The 19,685-nt window shown below is 50.1% G+C and overlaps 1 protein-coding gene across 3 annotated transcripts in view; it reads right to left on the reverse strand.

Annotated features, from left to right (window-relative positions):
• Positions 1 to 2,544: 2,544 nt before the first annotated feature.
• The window catches only part of CELF3 (CUGBP Elav-like family member 3), an 81,599-nt gene continuing 64,458 nt past the window's right edge, over positions 2,545 to 19,685 (reverse strand). Inside the window, exons 6-14 of one of the 3 annotated variants that reach the window (XR_014002702.1) lie at positions 19,159 to 19,302; positions 16,491 to 16,641; positions 14,419 to 14,562; positions 13,179 to 13,244; positions 12,104 to 12,214; positions 11,089 to 11,232; positions 10,630 to 10,773; positions 7,578 to 7,661; positions 2,545 to 2,996 (exon numbers count right to left, since the gene is read on the reverse strand). Coding sequence is in view for 2 of the 3 variants with exons in the window: in XM_081173695.1 (XP_081029821.1) it covers positions 10,646 to 10,773; positions 11,089 to 11,232; positions 12,104 to 12,214; positions 13,179 to 13,244; positions 14,419 to 14,562; positions 16,491 to 16,641; positions 19,159 to 19,302 (888 nt within the window). In the remaining variant the exon portion in view is untranslated. The remainder of the gene's footprint in view (positions 2,997 to 7,577; positions 7,662 to 10,629; positions 10,774 to 11,088; positions 11,233 to 12,103; positions 12,215 to 13,178; positions 13,245 to 14,418; positions 14,563 to 16,490; positions 16,642 to 19,158; positions 19,303 to 19,685) is intronic. The other 2 variants (XM_081173695.1, XM_081173694.1) reach the window with 2 other exon arrangements.

Consider the following 19,685-nt stretch of genomic DNA (forward strand, 5'->3'; position numbering starts at 1 on the left):
TCCTCATCACTAAAAGTTCTTCTGATTTTGGGGGTTCCCCCCTTCTTTATTTTTTTCCTCATTTTTTCCCTTTTCTCCTTCTAAATAAAATGTCCAAGTAGTAAACCCACCTCCCACCTCCCTAGAAGGGAAAAAGAAAAGAAAAAGAGAGAGGGACAGAGAGAGAAAGAGAAAGAGAAAGAAAGATTAAAAAATCCTCTAAAATCAGAAAAGTTAACATGGTGATGGATAGGAAACCCTTTTTTAAAATTTAATTGCAGCTAATCGCAATGGAATTATTTACAATTACTGGATCAGCAAAAGAGACTTGTAAACATATATTTCTTTTTTCTTCTCTTTCCTTCCTCATGGTATATAACCTTGATTTCAGAGCGCTTGTGAGCATGAGAGGTTTCTGAGCACGGAGGGAGAGAGATAGATTGTGGTTTGATACCCCCAGCCCTCCATCCTTGGGGGAGACATAGGTAAAAATAAATACAAGGAAGGACAAAGACCTTCTGTTTTGCAGTGGGGGCAAGCGGAAGAGTCAGGAGTAGGTTTTGGTCTCTGGGCTTGTTGGGTTAACTTTACACACACCAAACTACTCAAGAGGGGAGAGTGAGCGTGGGGTGTGTTTAAGCAGAAAGGGAAGAGAAGTATTTTGGGTCTGGGGTCTGACAGAGCAGAAAGATAAGGAATGGGTAATTCAGTCAGTACCGAGAACGGGGAATTTCTGGTAAGCAAGGAGCTTAACTTCGGAAGAGACACCCTGTGTTTGGAGATTCAGCTTTGGTGAGCATCCTTTGACTTGCCCTCTCAGCGTGCGATGAGTCCGTTCCGTGTCCTCGTATCGCCACCCAAATATAAACAAGGTCTGGACAGCAGCTCTGCCATTACGGCCCCGCAGGACAACCGGGTGTATAAAACTGCTTGCCAAAGGGCAGTTGGCGCTCCTCACATGTTTGGATATGGAGATACGAAGGTTAAGGTCTGGTTTCTCTTGATTTTTTTTTGCCTTTTGCCCTCTCCGAAAAAACAAAGAATGGATTCGCATGGCGGGAGGGGGATGAGCGGAAAGATTAGCTGTGAAACAGCTGGCAGAAAATGTGGTTAATCCAAAAGATCTTTTGGCCAAAATGGATACAGGTGGCTTCAGGAATGTTGGTAAGTTTTGGCGGCAACCTTGTGGCTGATTTGGAGAGGTGGGCAACTCAGAGATCTTGCAGCCGGCCTCTTCATGGGGCATAGGCTGCATCCAGTCTGTCTGTCTCTGCTCATCTTGTGAGGGGTACACTGAATGACAACGGGAAGGAGTATCGCATTTCCACTGCCCGCCAGTTCTGGCTGGCCGGATACTCAAAGACCAGGTGTTTCCATTTCCCCCACTGGGTGGTTTTTGGTGTCCAGCCAGACTGTGATGCCCAAAGGGAGGCTGGCAGGAAACGGTGGCCAAAAGAGTTCGGGTTTAATTTCAGGCTTGCATGTGGCTCTTTTTCCAGAGAGGCCCTCTCCTAACACAACCAGAAAAAGCTTTCAAGTTTTTGTTTCTCTGTCTTAATCACTTCAGCTAGGGTCCCCAGAGCCTCACATGCCATCTTAGGCTCAAAACAAAAAGTTTTCTCATCCAGTTGTTGGGTTATTTTGACCCCCTCCTTCCTCTTTGAGGTTTCCTCCATCCTCAAAGCATTTCTGGATCCCTCAATGGCAATACCAAGATACTTGGGGGGGGGGTGGAGAGGCACATTTCCCTTTGATATGAAAAAATATAAGTTTCCACTCTGATGCATCCACCCCCAACGCAGATACGACGGGCGGCGATAAGTTTCCAGGAGAAGAGAAGAGGGAGAGCGATTTGGGGTTGTTGTTTCCGGGGGTGGGGGAATATAATGACATGCTCTTTCAAAGCCTGGTGGGGAGAGAGGCAGTTTCTTTAGGGTGAGGACGGCAGCATTTCCACCAGTGCTCCTGTGGCTTTAAACAGCAGCGTATCTGAAAAATATCGGCACCTATAATCTCTTGCATGCCTGCATCGTATGATTAAAGGTTTCCAACTCCTAAATGGTGGGCAGGTTGCTGATATTTGCAGCGCTGAGTATCCAACAGAACCCCCCACCTCCCCCCAAAAAAGCTGCTTGCAGGGGAGGCTGCCTCGTTGCACCCCTGTATGAGGCCCTGGTCTGAGATTTCCTGAGGAGGCACTCTCAGGGCAGCGACTCGTGCAGAACTCCTTTGGGGTTGGGTTGTTTTACACTGGCCTGCGTGGTCCCAAAAAAATCAACCTTTCCGTTTGAGCAAAGCTTTCTCTCATCTCCTGAGAGGTTGCCTGGATCGGTGTAAGAAATTGGATGGAGAGTGGATTATCAGAGGCCCACAAGCTGCCCACAAACCCCTATATTGGCCCATTCCTTAGCCCCCCCAAGTCCCTAGGTTGCTGCACCCTAACAGTGTGAGAGCAAAAGGGCTGAGGACCCCAAAGGTGATCATCATCATCATCATCAGGCTGGGTTCCTCTCCGGTTTGGTCCTGAGTCCATCTTTCTTGGTGTGTCTTCTGTCCAAGCTTGCCTTGTCCTAAATTTCCTTCTGCCTTGAATCTTGCTTTTTAAATTATTATTCTAAGCAGGGCTTTCATGCGCTGCATGTCTTGGTGACTCCACTTCCCACAATGCAGTGCTTCTTGGCTGTGTTGGGGGGAGGGAGGGGGCAAGGATTGGAGTGTACGGAGTGGGGAGTGGGGAAAGCCCTGTGGCTGGCAGAAGGGGAGAGATATATATAGAGAGATATATAGTGAGCCCGTCTCATCGCTCATCCCGTCCTCAAAGAGGGGCTTGGTTGGCGCAGCTGAAGGGAGGTCTTCCGGGTCTCCGGCCGGTGAGGAAATCGGTGGCCCTCAAGCTCAGAGAGCCAGTGGCTTTCCTATTATCTACGAGGAGGAAGAAGAGCAGAGGAAGAGAGGAAGGGGGCAGGAGGGAAGGGGGCGACATCAAGGGGGCTTTGTTCCTCCAGTAAGCTCCAGACCTAGAAAGAGAGAGCGAAAAGGGGAAACAAACAACAGAAAAAGAACAGAGATATATATATTAAACGTCTTTCTTTCCAGCTAAAGCCACTGGGTCACAGAGAATCTGAGGTGCCCGGAAGCCTAGGACATGCAGACAGAGGAGGGTGGTTTGCGTGGAGTCCTGGGATCGAAATCTTCCCCTCGCTTTCTGCCCAACCTGGGTGAGGCGGCCATGTTTGAATAGGCTGCGTCTTCTGCAGCGCCTTCCTACTTGGGGGGCCGCAGAAGAGGCTCCCCCGGCCTCCAGAGTCCTCGTCCCCCCTCGACTGTGCCAAAGTATGTATGTCAATAAATCTCGTTTTGAGGGTGTGTTGCGATTCCTTCCCTGGCCGAACAACGCAGCCACGATTAAATCATCAGGCTAGTAAATTTTGAGCGGTCAAGTAAGGATGGATGGATCTGACCCATTTATGCTCCATCACTTTCTCATTCCCCCCAGTCTTAAATTCAGTTTCCCACGTGTTCCTCAGCAATTTGCAAATTCTTTATTTCTTTTAGAGTAAACCTTGCAAAAATTCGTGTTAGGAGTGAATTTTTCATTGCGTACACATTGTTGTACAAGGTTTGGACTAAAATGGGCACATCTTTGCAAGCGATTTCCACGAATCGGATGCATTTGTTTGTGTGTGATTCACACTAAAGTTAGCATCTTGGTGCAGACTTCTATCTAGTAAGAATTTTGCACTGCAAAGTTTGGAGAAGCACGAATTTTTGTAGGATTGCTGCGTTTCGGTTCACATCTCATTTCGGACGGTGCGAATTGGGTGGATTTGCATTCAAAAAATGCCAGCGAAACCCCCAGGGTGAAGGCAGCTGGTCTGCGCTCCGTAAACTTACATTAATAATAGTTATAAGAACCTTTTAGGAATAGCCACAGAAAAACGCCTGTGGTTAGATTTGCAGGACGAGGCAATGGCGCTGATGGTGAGTCAGATCTTAATCTTACTCCTTTCCGTCTCTCTGCCTCCACCCCACAAAGCGGGGCAAATTTCCCTCTGTTCCCCACCAACACCGTCCCAAGATTCCAGCAGACAGAGTCCCCTCTAGCTCAAGACACCCGCTTAGGACCACCCAATTAGCTCTGTTCTGCCATTTTGCCGTGTCTCCAAAGGCCACGGAGAACGGCAAGATGGCAGCCGACGAGGAACCTGATTCCATTAGGGGACTTTCCGGAGTTTTGGCTTTTTATGGAGAGTGGTGGGCCGAACCCTGCTCTCAGGTTGTCATATTCCACCCCTCCTGCCTCTCTGGAGGAGGCAGTTGGCTCCTATAAATTGTGGTCAGGGAAGATTCCCCCCTTTTCTTAACCTCTGCCCCGAACTCTGTTTTGGTCTTAAAGATAACCCTCGTGTTATTCTACCTTTCCCCCTGCCTTGGGCTTTTAATAATAATAATAATAATAATAATAATAATAATAATAATAATATTTATACCCCGCCCATCTGGCTGAGTTTCCCCAGCCACTCTGGGCGGCTCCCAGTCAAGTGTTAAAAACAATACAGCATTAAATATTATTGGGGCTTTGACTCTCTTTGGTTTCCCTCCATCTTAAAACCCCGGGTTGTAGCCACGATAATCCACTCAAGAAAGTTATTTAAAGAATGTTGCAGTCACGGGAGCGGTGGAAGCAGAAAACGACCCTCCTTTTTTGGGTGGGTGGGTCTGTCGTGTCTGGTGGGTTTGAAATGACCGGGATGACCGTCCTCGCTCCCCACCCCCGTCGAGAAGCCGCCCTGTGGAGCCCATCACTGGGGGGGTCCGGCCTCCACAAGGCCTTGGCCACGAGCCCCACCCCACGATGCTTTTATTTTTTAGCAACTAGAAATACAGAGACACACACACACACGCACGCACCAACGACGACGACAAAAAGAAAGAAAGCAAACACACGGGAAGAACCCACGACGACAATAAAGAACGACGACGAGAAAAGAAAAGGTAGAGGCCTTTTTTTGGAAGCTGGGGATTCTCATGGACAAAAACAGCCCGGCCGGCCAAGCACAACAACACATCGGGATGAGAGATTCCGCGGGCGGCAACGGTTGCCGTGGAATAGCCAATCGGGAATCTCCGGGATGGATGGATGGATGGCAGTGGTACCCAATAGGTTCGCAGAAGGGAGTGATGAAAAATAGGGGGTTGGGGGGGAGAGAAAGAGGTTCATGCAGCAGGTCAAAGAGATGGAGACGGTGTAGGGCGGTGGGTCAGGCAGGCAAGGCAGTCCAATGGGGGTCAGGATGGGGAAGAGAACCATGAGTGTTGAGGGGGTGGGTGAATTGTGAGCACAGCCCACAGTGTGTGTTTTTTTTGGGGGGAGGGATGGGGGAGAGAATCACCTTTGCCAAACAAGAGCGTTGACTTGTGTCTGTTCCCTTTGCCCCAAACTAATGTATGCAATTTTGGGGTGGTGGTGGCACGAACTCATGGAATATGACGCAACCCCCCGCTTTTTCTGCTGTTCTCAGTCCTGTGCTCCAAATCACTAAGGTAGGTTGGAAGCCCTGATTTCAATACCCCTGTTTGTGATGGGAACAGCTCCTGACCTGTTTCACTGGGTACCGCATTTTTCGCTCTATAAGACGCATTTTTCCTCCTCCTGAAAAGTAAGGGGAAATGTGTGTGCGTCTTATGTAGCGAATGCAGGCTGCGCGGCTATCCCAGAAGCCAGAACAGCGAGAGGGATCCCTGCGCAGCACTCCCTCTCGCTGTTCTAGCTTCCGGCTTAGCCCCTCAGTCCCTTCCCCCACCTCCCGGAAAAGCCCCCAAGAGCCGCGCTCCTTTTAAAGAGCCGCGTGAAGTGTGAGTGTGGCTCTTGGGGAAAAGCCTGCAAGTGCCTCACACACGTTCCACGCGGCTCTGCTCAGCGCTCCCTTTAAAGAATTCCCCCCCTTGCATTCCCCCTCTAAAAAATAGGTGCGTCTTATGGTCAGGTGTGTCTTATGGCGTGAAAAATACGGTAATTATTCTGCAGTCATCAAATCGACACTATGTACCTAAACGGGTGGGCAAGGGAACCCAGTCTTGGCCTGCCTTGGGTGTATGCACCCAAGTTGGTCTCCAAAGTGGTTTTCTTCAGACCACACCTGTCTGCCATCCAGCTGTTGTCACTGTGGGCAATGCGCTGTCAAATCAGATCCCTGCAGCTGGCAGGATGTTTGCCAGTTGGTGAGCAGAATGTTCCTGTTCAGTTTGCAGGCGGCCAAAATAAAGTGTGCAGTTTCTTTGCTTCCACGTAGCTCTGTGCTATTCTTCACAGTCCCAACATAACGCTTCAAAATGCAGCGTCTTGTAATGTCACTGCAATTAACCAAACAATTTAACCCCTGTGTTGCAAACAATAGTCAGTAATATCCAAGGGAACACGATGACCAAATACAATGATACGATATCAATATACACTCTTTGTATAATATGAAATATATGAAATCACATAAACAGAAAACTTACGAATCTCTGAAAGTCACAAAATATGCACTCTTAATGGATTTCAATGATACGATATCAATATACACTCTTTGTATAATATGAAATATATGAAATCACATAAACAGAAAACTTACGAATCTCTGAAAGTCACAAAATATGCACTCTTAATGGATTTCATATTATATAAAGAGTGTATATTGATATCGTTTCGTTGTATTTGGTCACCCTGTTGCCTTGAATGTCACTGCGATTGACAGCTGTGTGGCCCCACCTTCCTTTCCAATTTACACGCCCCGGGGTGGGAAGATTGGGATCTGGTCCGGCGGACCAGTTTACAGGTACAAAACGCGTGTCGAGTGTGCCTGAGACCCCATGTAGCAAAGGTGGAAGGTGGGGGGGGGGGAGAGAGAGACAGGATCAGGGAGTGGGTGGGAGAGGAAAGGAAAACTATTAAATAATGTTTTTAACATTCGCCCACAGAACAAAAAGCACAAACCAATTGCACAGAGCCACCAGCCAAATGCGTCTGAGAGATTAAGAAACAACCGTACAGACAGGCAAAAAATAAAATAAAAATTGAACAACACACAGCACAGGCAAGAAAATCATAGAAAAGAACAGGCCACAGCGATATGGTGACGACAGCAGTAGAAAAGGTGACCGAAACCAAATACAGGTAAATTGGAGGGTGAGGCAGTGTTCTCAGGTGGGGCAGCTTGGAGTATTAAGGGATGGAAGGGGCAGAGGTGGCGCCCAGTTCAAAATCGAATTGAGACTCTCTTTTTGGAGTTTGGGGGCAGAGACGGGGGGACGTGTAGGTGCAGGGGTCCGTGTGTGTGTGTGTGTGTGTGTGGTGGAGGGGGGGCTTGCTGTGCAGGGGGAGGCATGGGAAGGGGGGGGAAAGGAGGGAGGGGGAGATAAGTTCACCAAACGAAAACTACGTTCCAGAAACTCACGGCACATCCAGTAAACGCTAAACCACGCAGACGTCATGCAAAAAGAGTGCAGCTCGGATCACATGACGTTTTTGTTTGTTTGTTCTTTCCAAATAATAAATAATAATAAAGATATAACAATCACTTTTCTTTTTGTTCATTCCAGAGGATGCAACTTACAAGGGGGGACGGAGCTACGTCTCTCGCGACAGGCGAAGGGGTTGGCTTAGCAACAGAGTCGTCTCAAGATATGATTGCAACACCCTGTCGGAGGGAGGGAGGGAGGGGGGAGGGGGGAGGGAGGGGTGGGCGTGGTTTCGAGCAGCAAAGAAAAAAAACGGGAATTTGGTTTTCTTTTTGTTTGTTTTTGTGTGTGTGAGTGCGCGCGTGGAAAAACGAACGGTTCTTTAATTTATTTTTTTTTGCAACTTCACCGATAAGAAAAGGGTTTTCTAAAAAATAAAATAAAAAAGGACATTTAGTCAAACGACACTGCTTACTGACACATGGAAAGAAGACACGAGACAGGGGGGTTTTCGACTCTGGTCACTTGTAAACTCCCAGCATGCATTGGGAAGAAAATGGACGGATTGCGTTGTCACAACTTCCCTTTTATAAGAAAAAATGTCCCTTGATTCTTTTAGGACAGGTGTGGGGGGAACCAGTCCCAGTCACTGCAAGGGAGATTAGACTTCCCACCCCTTGGCTTGAAAAACCCCCAAAGCACAACCCACAACTGACAATGGTCCTTAAGTGAGACTGGTGGCGAGGCACAATCTGATATGACAAATTATACAAATCCACTATTTAAAAAATAACGTTCATCTCCATTGCACCTTTCCCAATTTCATCAAGCTGCCTGGCAAACAGATCTACAAATGTTTTTAATCTTCGTTTGTTCCCTTAAAACAAACAAAACGAAAAAATGATCCCCACCTGTCCAAACTCATTTCTGACAGTATTCTGAGGGCAACGAGACCAACATGGTTTGCAATCCAGCTTACCAAAGCCTCTGTTGAACTTTTTGCCAACTCCTTGGGTTAAAAAGAATGAATTTGTAACACTCCAGAATGGAAAGGGGGCCATAAGTGATGGTGGGTGGGAGGTTGGAGGAGACAACATCCCAGAACTGACTCCTGAAATTTAAACATACCAGGAGGAGAAAACACACGGTCTCACAAGATTTCCTTGATTTGAAAACAACCACCCAGAAGGGTCACCTAGGGTGATGCCCTGCACAAGAGGGCAACCCCCACCACACCTGACAAAGAAGCGTCGCACCCAGAGAGATTTATCTGTAGGTGGGGAAATGCGAACGAAAGCAAAGGCATGGTGTGACAGGTTATAATAATAATAATTTTTTATTTGTACTCCGCCCATCTGGCTGGGTTTCCCCAGCCACTCTGGGCGGCTTCCAACAAAGATTAAAAATACCTTAAAATGTCACACATTAAAAACTTCCCTGGCCTTCAGATGTCTTCTAAATGTCAGGTAGTTGTTTATTTCCTTGACATCTGATGGGAGGGTATTCCACAGGGTGGGCGCCACCACCGAGAAGGCCCTCTGCCTGGTTCCCTGTAACTTGGCTTCTTGCAATGAGGGAACCGCCAGAAGACCCTCGGAGCTGGACCTCAGCGTCCAGGCAGAACGATGGGGATGGATGTCATACCACACCTAGACACTAGTGAATCCTGTCCTCTCTCCCCCATCCCTCCTCACGTGCAGGTCTCCACTGAGCCTCCGACCTAAAATACACAGCCACAACGGCTGGGATTGGACTGTCCAATTGCTCTTGACATCATGGCATCACGGCACTTCCGGGGACTGGCAGGGTCTCTGACGTTGTCTGGTAGAAACCAGAGGTCGTGTCACAGCCCTGCACTGGGGTGCTAAGCACCCACGATTCTTTTGTGTGTGTGGGTGCCCTGTCACCCTGGGACCCCTAGACCTGGTGCCTATGTCTCTTTGAATGCCCACACCAGGGACTCGTGCAGAAGCACAGCAGCAGCAACAGGCCCAGAAGCCTCAGAGGACTCAGAGGACTGAGCTGACATTCTCTTTTCCGAAAATTGCAAACCTTTGCAAAGGTGCAGAGCTCAGCCACAGCGAGGAGAAAAGAAGTATCACCAGAGGCGTTCTGGGTAAATAAAATGGCTTTGGTGGCAGCCTCCTCAGCGCTGTTAGCTGTTTCTGCTGCTGCCCCCCCCATGCCCCCACACTTGTCCAGGCCCCCTCACTTCCAAATGCAAGAGCACAAATGCCTAATCTGAGATCTTGCCAACTCTGCTCTGCTAAGGCTGGCTGAACGTCACCGTACTCTCATCGTATTTAGAACTGGGTTGAGCATAGATTTAAATATTGCCTTCTCTGCCCCCTCCACCTTGAAACATCTGCCACCCCCCAAAAAAATATGACCAGGACTGTGTCGCCCAGTGGCATAGCGTGGGGGGGTGCAGGGGGGCGGCCGCACCGGGCGCAACATCTGGGGGTTAGGGTTAGGGGGCGCAAATCCACGGGTTAGGGGGCGCGAATTACTTGCCTTGCCCCGGGTGCTGACAACCCATGCTACGCCACTGGTGTCGCCCCCTAATGGCTGGGAGGACACTGTGCGGAATAATGTCGGCCAGAACACACAGTACAACGAAGAGGCAATCTGTGGCCCCCAACCTCAGGTGTTGCTGGACTCCAACTCCCAACAGCCCCAGCGGCCAGCGTGGCCCCAATGGGCAGGGATGGTGATGGAAGTTGTAGCCCGGCCGCCTCTGGACGGTCACAGCTTCCTCTCCCCCTGGCCTTGGTGCTCGGTGCTCTCCTGTGGACTCTGGTAAAACCCCCAGCCAAAGCTTTACAGTGGGTTGCAACATGGGCTTGCAGCAACTGGTGCAATTGTGTAAAGAGAGATATTTTGCATTTTGAGCTCTCTGGGCCTGTTGGGTGCTTCATCAACATGTCCCTCAAAGAAGCTACTCCACCAGGAAGGCGTTGGGGTCGATGGGCCAGGAGTTAAGGAAAACAAGCTTTCTCGGAAGAGCTTTTACGCTGCTATTTCCCTCTCGGATCCTTGCTACCGGCCCATCAATGCATTTTGAGGGACTTCCGGGGTGCAGGGGTGCGGTGTTGTGGCACTGCGGTGCCCTCCCTCCAACCCTCGGCAGACGAACGATGCCCAATATGCCCGTCTGCCCCAGCAGTGTCTCCTAAGCTCCCTCGCCTTGGAAGGGGGGGCACCCACCTGATGGGCAGCTGGTTCAGTAGGGCCGGTTGGCGTCTTTAGGCCTCTTGAGCTGGACTTTGAGGCGTTTCATCCCAATCTGAAAACCGTTCATGGCCTGGATGGCAGCCTGAGCGCTGGCGGGATTGTCAAAACTTACGAATCCTGCAAAAGGCGGAGGGAAAAAAGACAAGGAGAAGGGAGGATGGGGTGGGCGAGGGCCTGCTGTGACCTCACAGCATGCAGACGGAGACTGCCCCCCCCTCCGTAGAACCCACCCCTTGTTGGTTTGGTTTCTAAAGCAAAGGTTTAAGTTGATAGTCCCTATGAGGAAGGCGGAGAAGGCACGCTAGCAGGATGTTTCTCTCTTCTTGCCGAGTGCGAGAAGACCGCTGCTTTTTAGCCTCTGCGGATTGCGGTCCCCCATGATTTGGGGGGACCCTATTCTCTCCCCCCGGAACCCCGCTGGGCTATCCCTACCGAAACATTTGCTCTGATTGGTGGCCCGGTCCACAAAGACTTTGGCGGAGATGACGTTTCCGAAGGGAAGGAACATCTGCAAGATCTCGGAGTCTGTGAACTCCTGCGGCAGGTGGTAGATGAAGATGTTACAGCCCTCGGGACCTGGGAGAGGACGGCCATGTTTCGGGATAAAGGAAGGCGGGAGGGAGGGAGGAGAGAGAGAAAGAATTGTTCATTGAGAACATGCTGGAACACAGAGGGAGCTGGCTGTGCAATCCACACACCCCGTAACATTTAGATGGAAGGAGGTACAGGGTTATAAAGAGCAGGACTAGCCGGCTGAGAAACAGTTTCTATCCAAATGCGATTTTGGTTTTAAACGCATTGTAAGGAGTCTCTGGGACACGGGTGGCGCTGTGGGTTAAACCACAGAGCCCAGGGCTTGCCGATCAGAAGGTTGGCGGTTTGAATCCCCGCGATGGGGTGAGCTCTGGTTGCTCTGTCCCTGCTCCTGCCAACCTAGCAGTTCGAAAGCACGTCAAAGTGCAAGTAGATAAATAGGTACCACTCCGGCGGGAAGGTAAACAGCGTTTCCATGTGCTGCCCTGGTTTGCCAGAAGCGGCTTAGTCATGCTGGCCACATGACCCGGAAGCTGTACACCGGCTCCCTCGGCCAATAAAGCGAGATGAGCGCCGCAACCCCAGAGTCGGTCACGACTGGACCTAATGGTCAGGGGTGCCTTTACCTTTACCTAAGGAGTCTCTATGGGAGTATATTGTATTTAATTATGGAGTACCAGAGTTCTTAGGGGGTTAACCAGGCTGGGATTGCAGACTTGTTGGTTTTTGAATGTCTGATGTAGATTTTTTCAGTTTCGTTGTTCTGTATGGGACCATGACAATAAAGATTATCGTATCGAAAACGAGACATTGCCGGTGCCTCAAGACCTCCGCAGGAAATAATGGAAATAATGTCTGCAAATTAATGGCAGCTGTGGGGTGGGTGGGGAAAGGGGCTCAGTGACCCACCTACCTTCCCGCTGCTGCTGCTGCTGCTGTTGTGGAGGCGGCTGTTGGGCGATGATGGTGGCTGGCTGTTGCGGGAAGGCCGGGCTGACCAGTCCGTAGGCGGCAGGGTAGGCGGCTGTGGGGGCAAGCGAGGCAGAGTGAAGCCTAAGCTCCTCACATTGGCCGAGCAACAGGGGCAGAGAGAGAGCGACAGGCCTGCGGTGTTGCCCGATCCGGGGAAGAACACATTGCAGGCACTGCCCAGGCAGAAAGGCTTAAGGCACAGAGCAGGCACCGTGCCCTCATAGGAATGGACAAAACCACCAGCGTTCCTAATCTTGTGTATTTCTGAACCATTTTTTCGCTTGCCAGCATTTTATCCTAAGGTACACATTTTCACATGCAGGTATGCCTAACACACACTTTTAAAAAACCAGCAATTTACCCCATCTTGGGAGTATTTCTGTATGTGGTTTTCACCAATACATGCATATACCATATTTTTCCGTGTATAAGACTAGGTTTTTCCACTAAAAAATAATGTGAAAAATTAGGGGGGCATCTTATACCTCTTATATCTCCCCCCATTTTCTTAAATCTGAGTCCCCCAAAATAGGGGGCATCTTATACATGGGGGCATCTTATAGATGGTTAAATACAGTATATATTTTTTAAAAATGCGCACTTTCCTCTATTGTGCGTTTTTTGTGTTTGGAGGACTGCATGGTAAAATCTGAAGCGATGCAAACTTTGAAGGACAGCTGTGTTTCAGTTCACATCATTATTCCAAGAAGTAGGCATGAGAGAGCTTCGCGAACCAAACCAAATTCCTCCCTCCTCTCTGGACCCTTCCCAGATCTCTCTGGACCACACACCCCACAGTTCCTGAGCGCCACTAGCCTGTGGGGTGCCAGAGACATTCCCCATCCCCGACTTAATAGATGCGGCATTCTGGGAAAGCCAATGAGTCAACATCCCTGGTGCCATCTTGGCCATAGAGCAGGCACCACGTCTCTGGCGTTGCCTGGACAACAAGGCCTTGGCAAAAGGAGACATATCGGCCCAGAATCCTATAGATCCCCATTCTCCACCCCCCATACCTGTGTAGTGCTGCATCCCGGCGTATGCCTGCTGCAATGGGTCCACGGGGGCTGCTGGGCTCTGCGCTGTGTCAGGGGGCGAGGAGGAAAGAGTATACATTTATGAGACGCTAATGGCCTGCTTCACACACACAAGGCAAAACAAAATACAGTGGTGCCCCACAAGACGAATGCCTCGCAAGACGGAAAACTCGCTAGATGAAAGAGTTTTCCGTTTTGGAGGTGCTTCGCAAAATGAATCTCCTATGGGCTTGCTTCGCAATACGAAAATGTCTTGCGAGTTCCTGCTGGTTTTTTCCCCTCCCCCCTTTTTCTAAGCCGCTAAGCCGCTTATCAGCTGATCCGATCAGCAGATAAGCCGCTAAAAGCCGCTAATAGCGCTAATCCACTAATCCGTCAACGGGCTTGCTTCGCAAGACGAAAAAACCGCTAGACGAAGAGAATCACAGAACGGATTCTTTTCGTCTTGCGAGGCACCACTGTATATCTCCAAGTCGGCATGCCGGTCCTGGTTTTGTTTCCTAAGAACTAACCAAATTGTGCAGCCATGGTTTGTTGCTAAATAATTGGGTGCACTCTTCCCACCTTGGATCAAATCTATGCTTCCAGGTGCCATAAGAAAGCTGCAAAGATAGCGCAGGATAGTGCGCACCCCGGAAATGATCTCTTTCAGCTTCTGCCTTCTGGAAGAAGGTCCAGGGTTATAAAGACCAGGACTAGCCGCCTCAGAAACAGTTTTTATCCAAATGCGATTTTGGTTTTAAATGCAATGTAAGGTAGTCTCCAGGGACACGGGTGGCGCTGTGGGTTAAACTACAGAGCCTAGGACTTGCCGATCAGAAGGTCGCGGTTCGAATCCCCGCGACGGGGTGAGCTCCCGTTGCTCGATCCCTGCTCCTGCCAACCTAGCAGTTCGAAAGCACATCAAAGTGCAAGTAGATAAATAGGTACTACTCTGGCGGTAAGATGAACGGCATTTCCGTGTGCTGCTCTGGTTCACCAGAAGTGGCTTAGTTATGCTGGCCACATGAAACGGAAGCTGTACACCGCCTCCCTCGGCCAGTAAAGCGAGATGAGCGCCTCAACCCCTAATATAGGATTACAGTGGTGCATTTGGGGTTGGGGGGGCGAAATCTAGGTGGTCTCAAGGACTTGGGTGTCCAGGAAAGAAAGACCGAAAAACAGGGGATGGAGTTTGTGTGATCAGAGGGAGAAGGAGACCCCTGCGACCCTCAGATACCTGGGTACGGATGGACGCCATTTGTGTAAATGGCCTCGGAGGCCGGCTGCCCTGTGCTCTGTGTGGGAACAGGGCTGTAGCCATTGAGGGTGGCCGGGATGGCAGACACTGGCGTGGCGGCAATGGCAGGTGGCGTGCTGGTCCCTGTGGAAGAAGGCAGCAGAAGGTTGGCGGGGCACCAGAAACCTCACCAGGGCTCCGTGATGGAGCCGCTCGTGTCCATAGACCCCATAAATCCCTTCTTGAAATCACACATGCACCAAAGTTTACTCCTCTACGCAGCTCAGGCTGTCAGATCCGCGCGCAAAGCCTCAGTGGGAATAAACGGTGCCAGGCTTTGCATAAGACATTGTGCGTATTTTCGGCTGCTTTGCATAATCTATTCTAGCTAGAATTTCGCCGCTGCTCACCAAGTTTCAAGGGTGTCATAAGGACGGGAATGGATTTGGAAGAAGAACAAAGTGGGACCCCCTCATATTTTGGGCTCTGGTTGAATTGCGCCCAGGTCTCTTCTCCCAGCCCCATCTTAAAATGAGCTCTGACTTCCCCCATTTGAACTTTCCTTCTTAATAGCAAGAAGGTTGAGAGTGCCTATGAGCAGGAAGTCAGGGGAACTGAATTCCCTTGCCTTAAAAAAACCCAAATACCGTATTTTTCGCTCCATAAGACGCACCTTTTTCTCCTAAAAAGTAAGGGGAAATGTGTGTGCCTCTTATGGAGCGAATGCAGGCTGCGCAGCTATCCCAGAAGCCAGAACAGAGAGAGGGAGCGCTGCGCTGTTCTAGCTTCTGGCTTAGGGGCGAAGCCTCTTCACTGCCCTGAGGAGGCTTCGTGGGGCTATCCCTGGCTTTTGCGGGAGGTGGGGGAAGGGACAGAGGGGCTGCCCTCAGTCCCTTCCCCCACCTCCCGGAAAAGCCAGCAAGAGCCACGCTCCCTTTAAAGAGCCGCACGGAGCATGTGTACAGCTCTTGGGGGCTTTTCCCCGAGGAGGGAGGAGGGCAGCCCGTCGGGGAAAAGCCTGCAAGCGCCACACACACGCTCCTTGCGGCTCGTGTAAGGGAGCGCTGAGCAGAGCCTGGGATGCATACAAGCTCTGCTCAGCACTCCCTTTAAATAATTTTTGTCAGGGAACTGCCATCAGAGGCAAGAGGAGAGGTAAGACGCTCCAATGATGCAGGGGAGGGAACTAGCAAGGAGAGAGAGAGAGCTTCCGCTGGGGAAGGAAATCCAGGGGACACCAGGAAGAAAGGGGAGGCTGAGAGTACTGCGGAGTGGAGGCTCCGAGACGCTTCCAGTGAAATCAAGCGGAGAGAGCACAGGACCTCCGCTTGGCACGCCCATGCTGCACAGAAAGCTTCCGCGCAGAGAATCTAGGAGGAGACTTGGAGTCAAGGAATTTTTATGTTGGAGGAAGTTTAGGAAACGCCCACTGACGGATTCTGCCAGTGACTGAGACAGTCGCGTTGTAAGGGCTGTCAAACCAGGGAAAGGTTTAGCTATACAACCAGCTTGGAGCAGTTTGCAGTTTACGCACAAGCAACCCCAATTCCCATTACAATTTTTTTTTCTCGCATCCCCCCCTCTAAAAACTAGGTGCGTCTTATGGTCCGGTGTGTTTTATGGAGCAAAAAAATACGGTAATTAATATTATTATTTTTGCTGGAATGGCTACGCCTGAGCCAAAAATCCACCTATATCTGTAATCAGTAAAGTTGTGGCCATTTCCAATGCAGATCATTGTCTGCTTGAGTTTATTAATCACGTCTTAAATTTAGCCACTGCCCGGGGGAGTGGCACTGTGACTTGGACCGCAACAAACAAACAAACAAACAAACAAACAAACAAACAAACAAACAAGGAAACAAACAAGGAAACAGACAAACTTCTTGGTGAATCCCCCCTACCTTTCCCCCCCAGGAAAAAACCACACATATTGGGAGTGGGAAACATTTTGGACTCCTTCTGGAAAACCCTGGTTGGTCCCAGTGCCGATTGTGTGTTTGTGTGCCCTGTGAGGAAGGCTGAGCCCGCCCCCCCTTCCTGTCTGGGCCTCCTTGGCCCCCCAGCCTTACCTGAGGAGGTTGTGATGGGGGTGATGGGGGTGGCAATGAGGCCGTTGGGGTTGATGGTGGCCATATGCTGCATCTGCACGGCGGCCATCGTCGCCATGGGGTTGAGGTAGGCGGAGTGCGTGGCAACAAGAGCTGCCTGTTGCTGCATTAGCTGAGGGCGGAAAAGCGGGGAAAGGGGGCAGGAGAGAGAGGGGGGTTAATAATAATAATAATAATAATAATAATAATAATAATAATAATAATAATAATAATAATAATAATATTTTATTAATTATACCCCGCCCATCTGGCTAGGCTTCCTCAGCCACCCTGGGTGGCTTCCAAAAAAATATTAAAATACCGTAATACATCAAACATTAAAAGCTTCCCTAAACCTGGCTGCCTTCAGATGTCTTCTGAATGTCAGGTAGTTGTTTATCTCTGATGGGAGGGTGTTCCACAGGGCGGGTGCCACTACCGAGAAGGCCCTCTGCCTGGTTCCCTGTAGCTTTGCTTCTCGCAGGGAGGGAACCGCCAGAAGGCCCTTGGCGCTGGATCTCAGTGTCCGGGCAGAACGATGGGGGTGGAGATGCTCCTTCAGATATACATAAATATAAAGCACCATGGACGTCCACAGAGTCTGGCCCTACAGCCCCATCAGCATCCTGTTATCTGACCGTCCTGCATCTCCTTCCCAGCAGGGGACAGAGTATTGTCTCACCAGAGTGGTGCAGGCTCTGGTTATCTCCCGCTTGGACTACTGCAATGCGCTCTACGTGGGGCTGCCTTTGAAGGTGACCCGGAAACTACAACTAATGCAGAATGCGGCAGCTAGACTGGTGACTGGGAGCGGCCACCAAGACCATATAACACCAGTCTTGAAAGACCTACATTGGCTCCAAGCACAATTCAAAGTGTTGGTGTTGACCTTGAAAGCCCTAAATGGCCTCGGCCCAGTACAGTCATACCTCGGGTTACAGATGCTTCAGGTTGCGCGTTTTCGGATTGCACACCGCGCCGAACCCGGAAGTACTGGAACAGGTTACTTCTGGGTTTTGGCACAGGCGCATTAGCGCATTAGCGCTAAATCGTGCTTTGCACATGCGCAGAAGTGCCGAATGGCAACCTGTGCATGCGCATACGCAGTGCTGCAGGTTGCGAATGTGCCTCCCGCACGGATCACGTTCGCAACCCAAGCGTCCACTGTATACCTGAAGGAGGGTCTCTACCTCCCTCGTTCTGCCCGGACATTGAGGTCCAGCTCCGAGGGCCTTCTGGCGGTTCCCTCATTGCGAGAAGTGAGGTTGCAGGGAACCAGGCAGAGGGCCTTCTCGGTGGTGGCACCTGCCCTGTGGAACGCCCTCCCGTCAGATGCCAAAGCTTCACCCCCCCCCCAAAGCCCAACAACTTTAGCTTCCCACCCCTCCCTTCATGGTTAGATCACTAGAATTTTTATACTGGGAGTAGATCACAGTCTCTTGTGAGTTGGACGTGACTGCTCTAGGCTATCTGAAAACTCTGCTTCCTCCTTCCCTTTCTCTGGAGGAGTGCTCCAAACGGGCTTCGTGCGAAGGCAAATCGTTATTATTTTGGTGACGGCCACCTCAAAAAAGATCCGCCCTCATCCTGTTTTCAGCAGACTCCCAACAAAGCAAGAGATGGAAAGCTCATTTTTATTGCATTTTGTTGTTGTTTAGTCGTTTAGTCGTGTCCACCTCTTCGTGACCCCCTGGACCAGAGCATGCCAGGCACTTCTGTCTTCCACTGCCTCCCACAGTTTGGTCAGACTCATGCTGGTCTCTTCGAGAACACTGTCCCACCATCTTGTCCTCTGTCACCCCCTTCTCCTTGTGCCCTCCATCTTTCCCAACATCAGGGTCTTTTCCAGGGAGTCTTCTCTTCTCATGAGGCGGCCAAAGTCTTGGAGCCTCAGCTTCAGGATCTGTCCTTCCAGTGAGCACTCAGGGCTGATTTCCTTCAGAATGAATAGGTTGGATCTTCTTGCAGTCCATGGGACTCTCAAGAGTCTCCTCCAGCACCACAATTCAAAAGCATCAATTCTTCGGCGACCAGCCTTCTTTATGGTCCAGCTCTGACTTCCATACATCACTACTGGGAAACCCACAGCTTTTACTATATGGACCTTTGTCGGCAAGGTGATGTCTCTACTTTTTAAGATGCTGTCTAGGTTTGTCATTGCTTTTAAGCTTGCAAAATCTTAGAAGGGGAATGGTTGTGAGGCAGCAGGGAGTGGCTTTCACAAAAAGGAACCCACACTTCTAAATTTACCCCTGCACATAAGGTAAGGCTCCTCCTCTTAAAAATAAAATAAAATCCCTGCATGTAGAAGATTAGCATCTCAGGGCGAATTGTTCTTGTCCTTCCTTCTTCTTGGCATGCCAGTTATCTATAATGCAACTTTTTCAGGGGGGTGTTAATGGAAATCCCTTCCTTTTAGAAAGCTAGCGTCTGAAGGATAAGGGCCATAGCCTAGCTTACACCCTGACATGCTAGCTTTCAGGATGCGGTGAGATGATCTTAAGGAAAAGTGTGTGCATATGCACACATCAGCGTCCCTGTTTGTGTACTGAGCCAGGAAACGCCTCCCCCCCCCAAAAAAAAACAACACAGCCGGCACCGTCCCCCTCCCCACAACCCCAGGCTCCTAGAGCGAAGGGGAGCCTCTTACTGCTTGGGTGTAGGCACTGTACACCCCAAACTGCAGGGCTATGGGGCTGAACATGCCCAGCTGGTTTGCCACTTGCTGCATCCGGCGGAGACCCCTCTCCTTCTCCGTGTCGGCAAATTTCACCACGAGGCTGGACGAGGCGCCCTGGAAGGAAGAGGGAGAAATTGAGGTCTCCAAACAGAGCAACTTTGCTGAAGCTCAGGCAGACTTTCCCAAGCTGAGACAGTGCGGTGCAATGGTTAGCGTGCTGGGTTGCAACCCGGGAGATAACAGGTTAATAATAATAATAATAATAATAATAATAATAATAATAATTTATTATTTATACCCCGCCCATCTGGCTGGGTTTCCCCAGCCACTCTGGGCGGCTTCCAACAGAATATTAAAATGCAATAATCTATTAAACATTAAAAGCTCCCCTAAACAAGGCTGCCTTCAGATGTCTTCTAAAAGTCTGGTAGTTTATTTCTTTGACATCTGGTGGGAGGGCGTTCCACAGGGCGGGCGCCACCACCGAGAAGGCCCTG

This window comes from Podarcis bocagei, assembly GCF_964188305.1.
Source record: "Podarcis bocagei genome assembly, chromosome: 16".
NCBI lineage: Eukaryota > Metazoa > Chordata > Lepidosauria > Squamata > Lacertidae > Podarcis > Podarcis bocagei.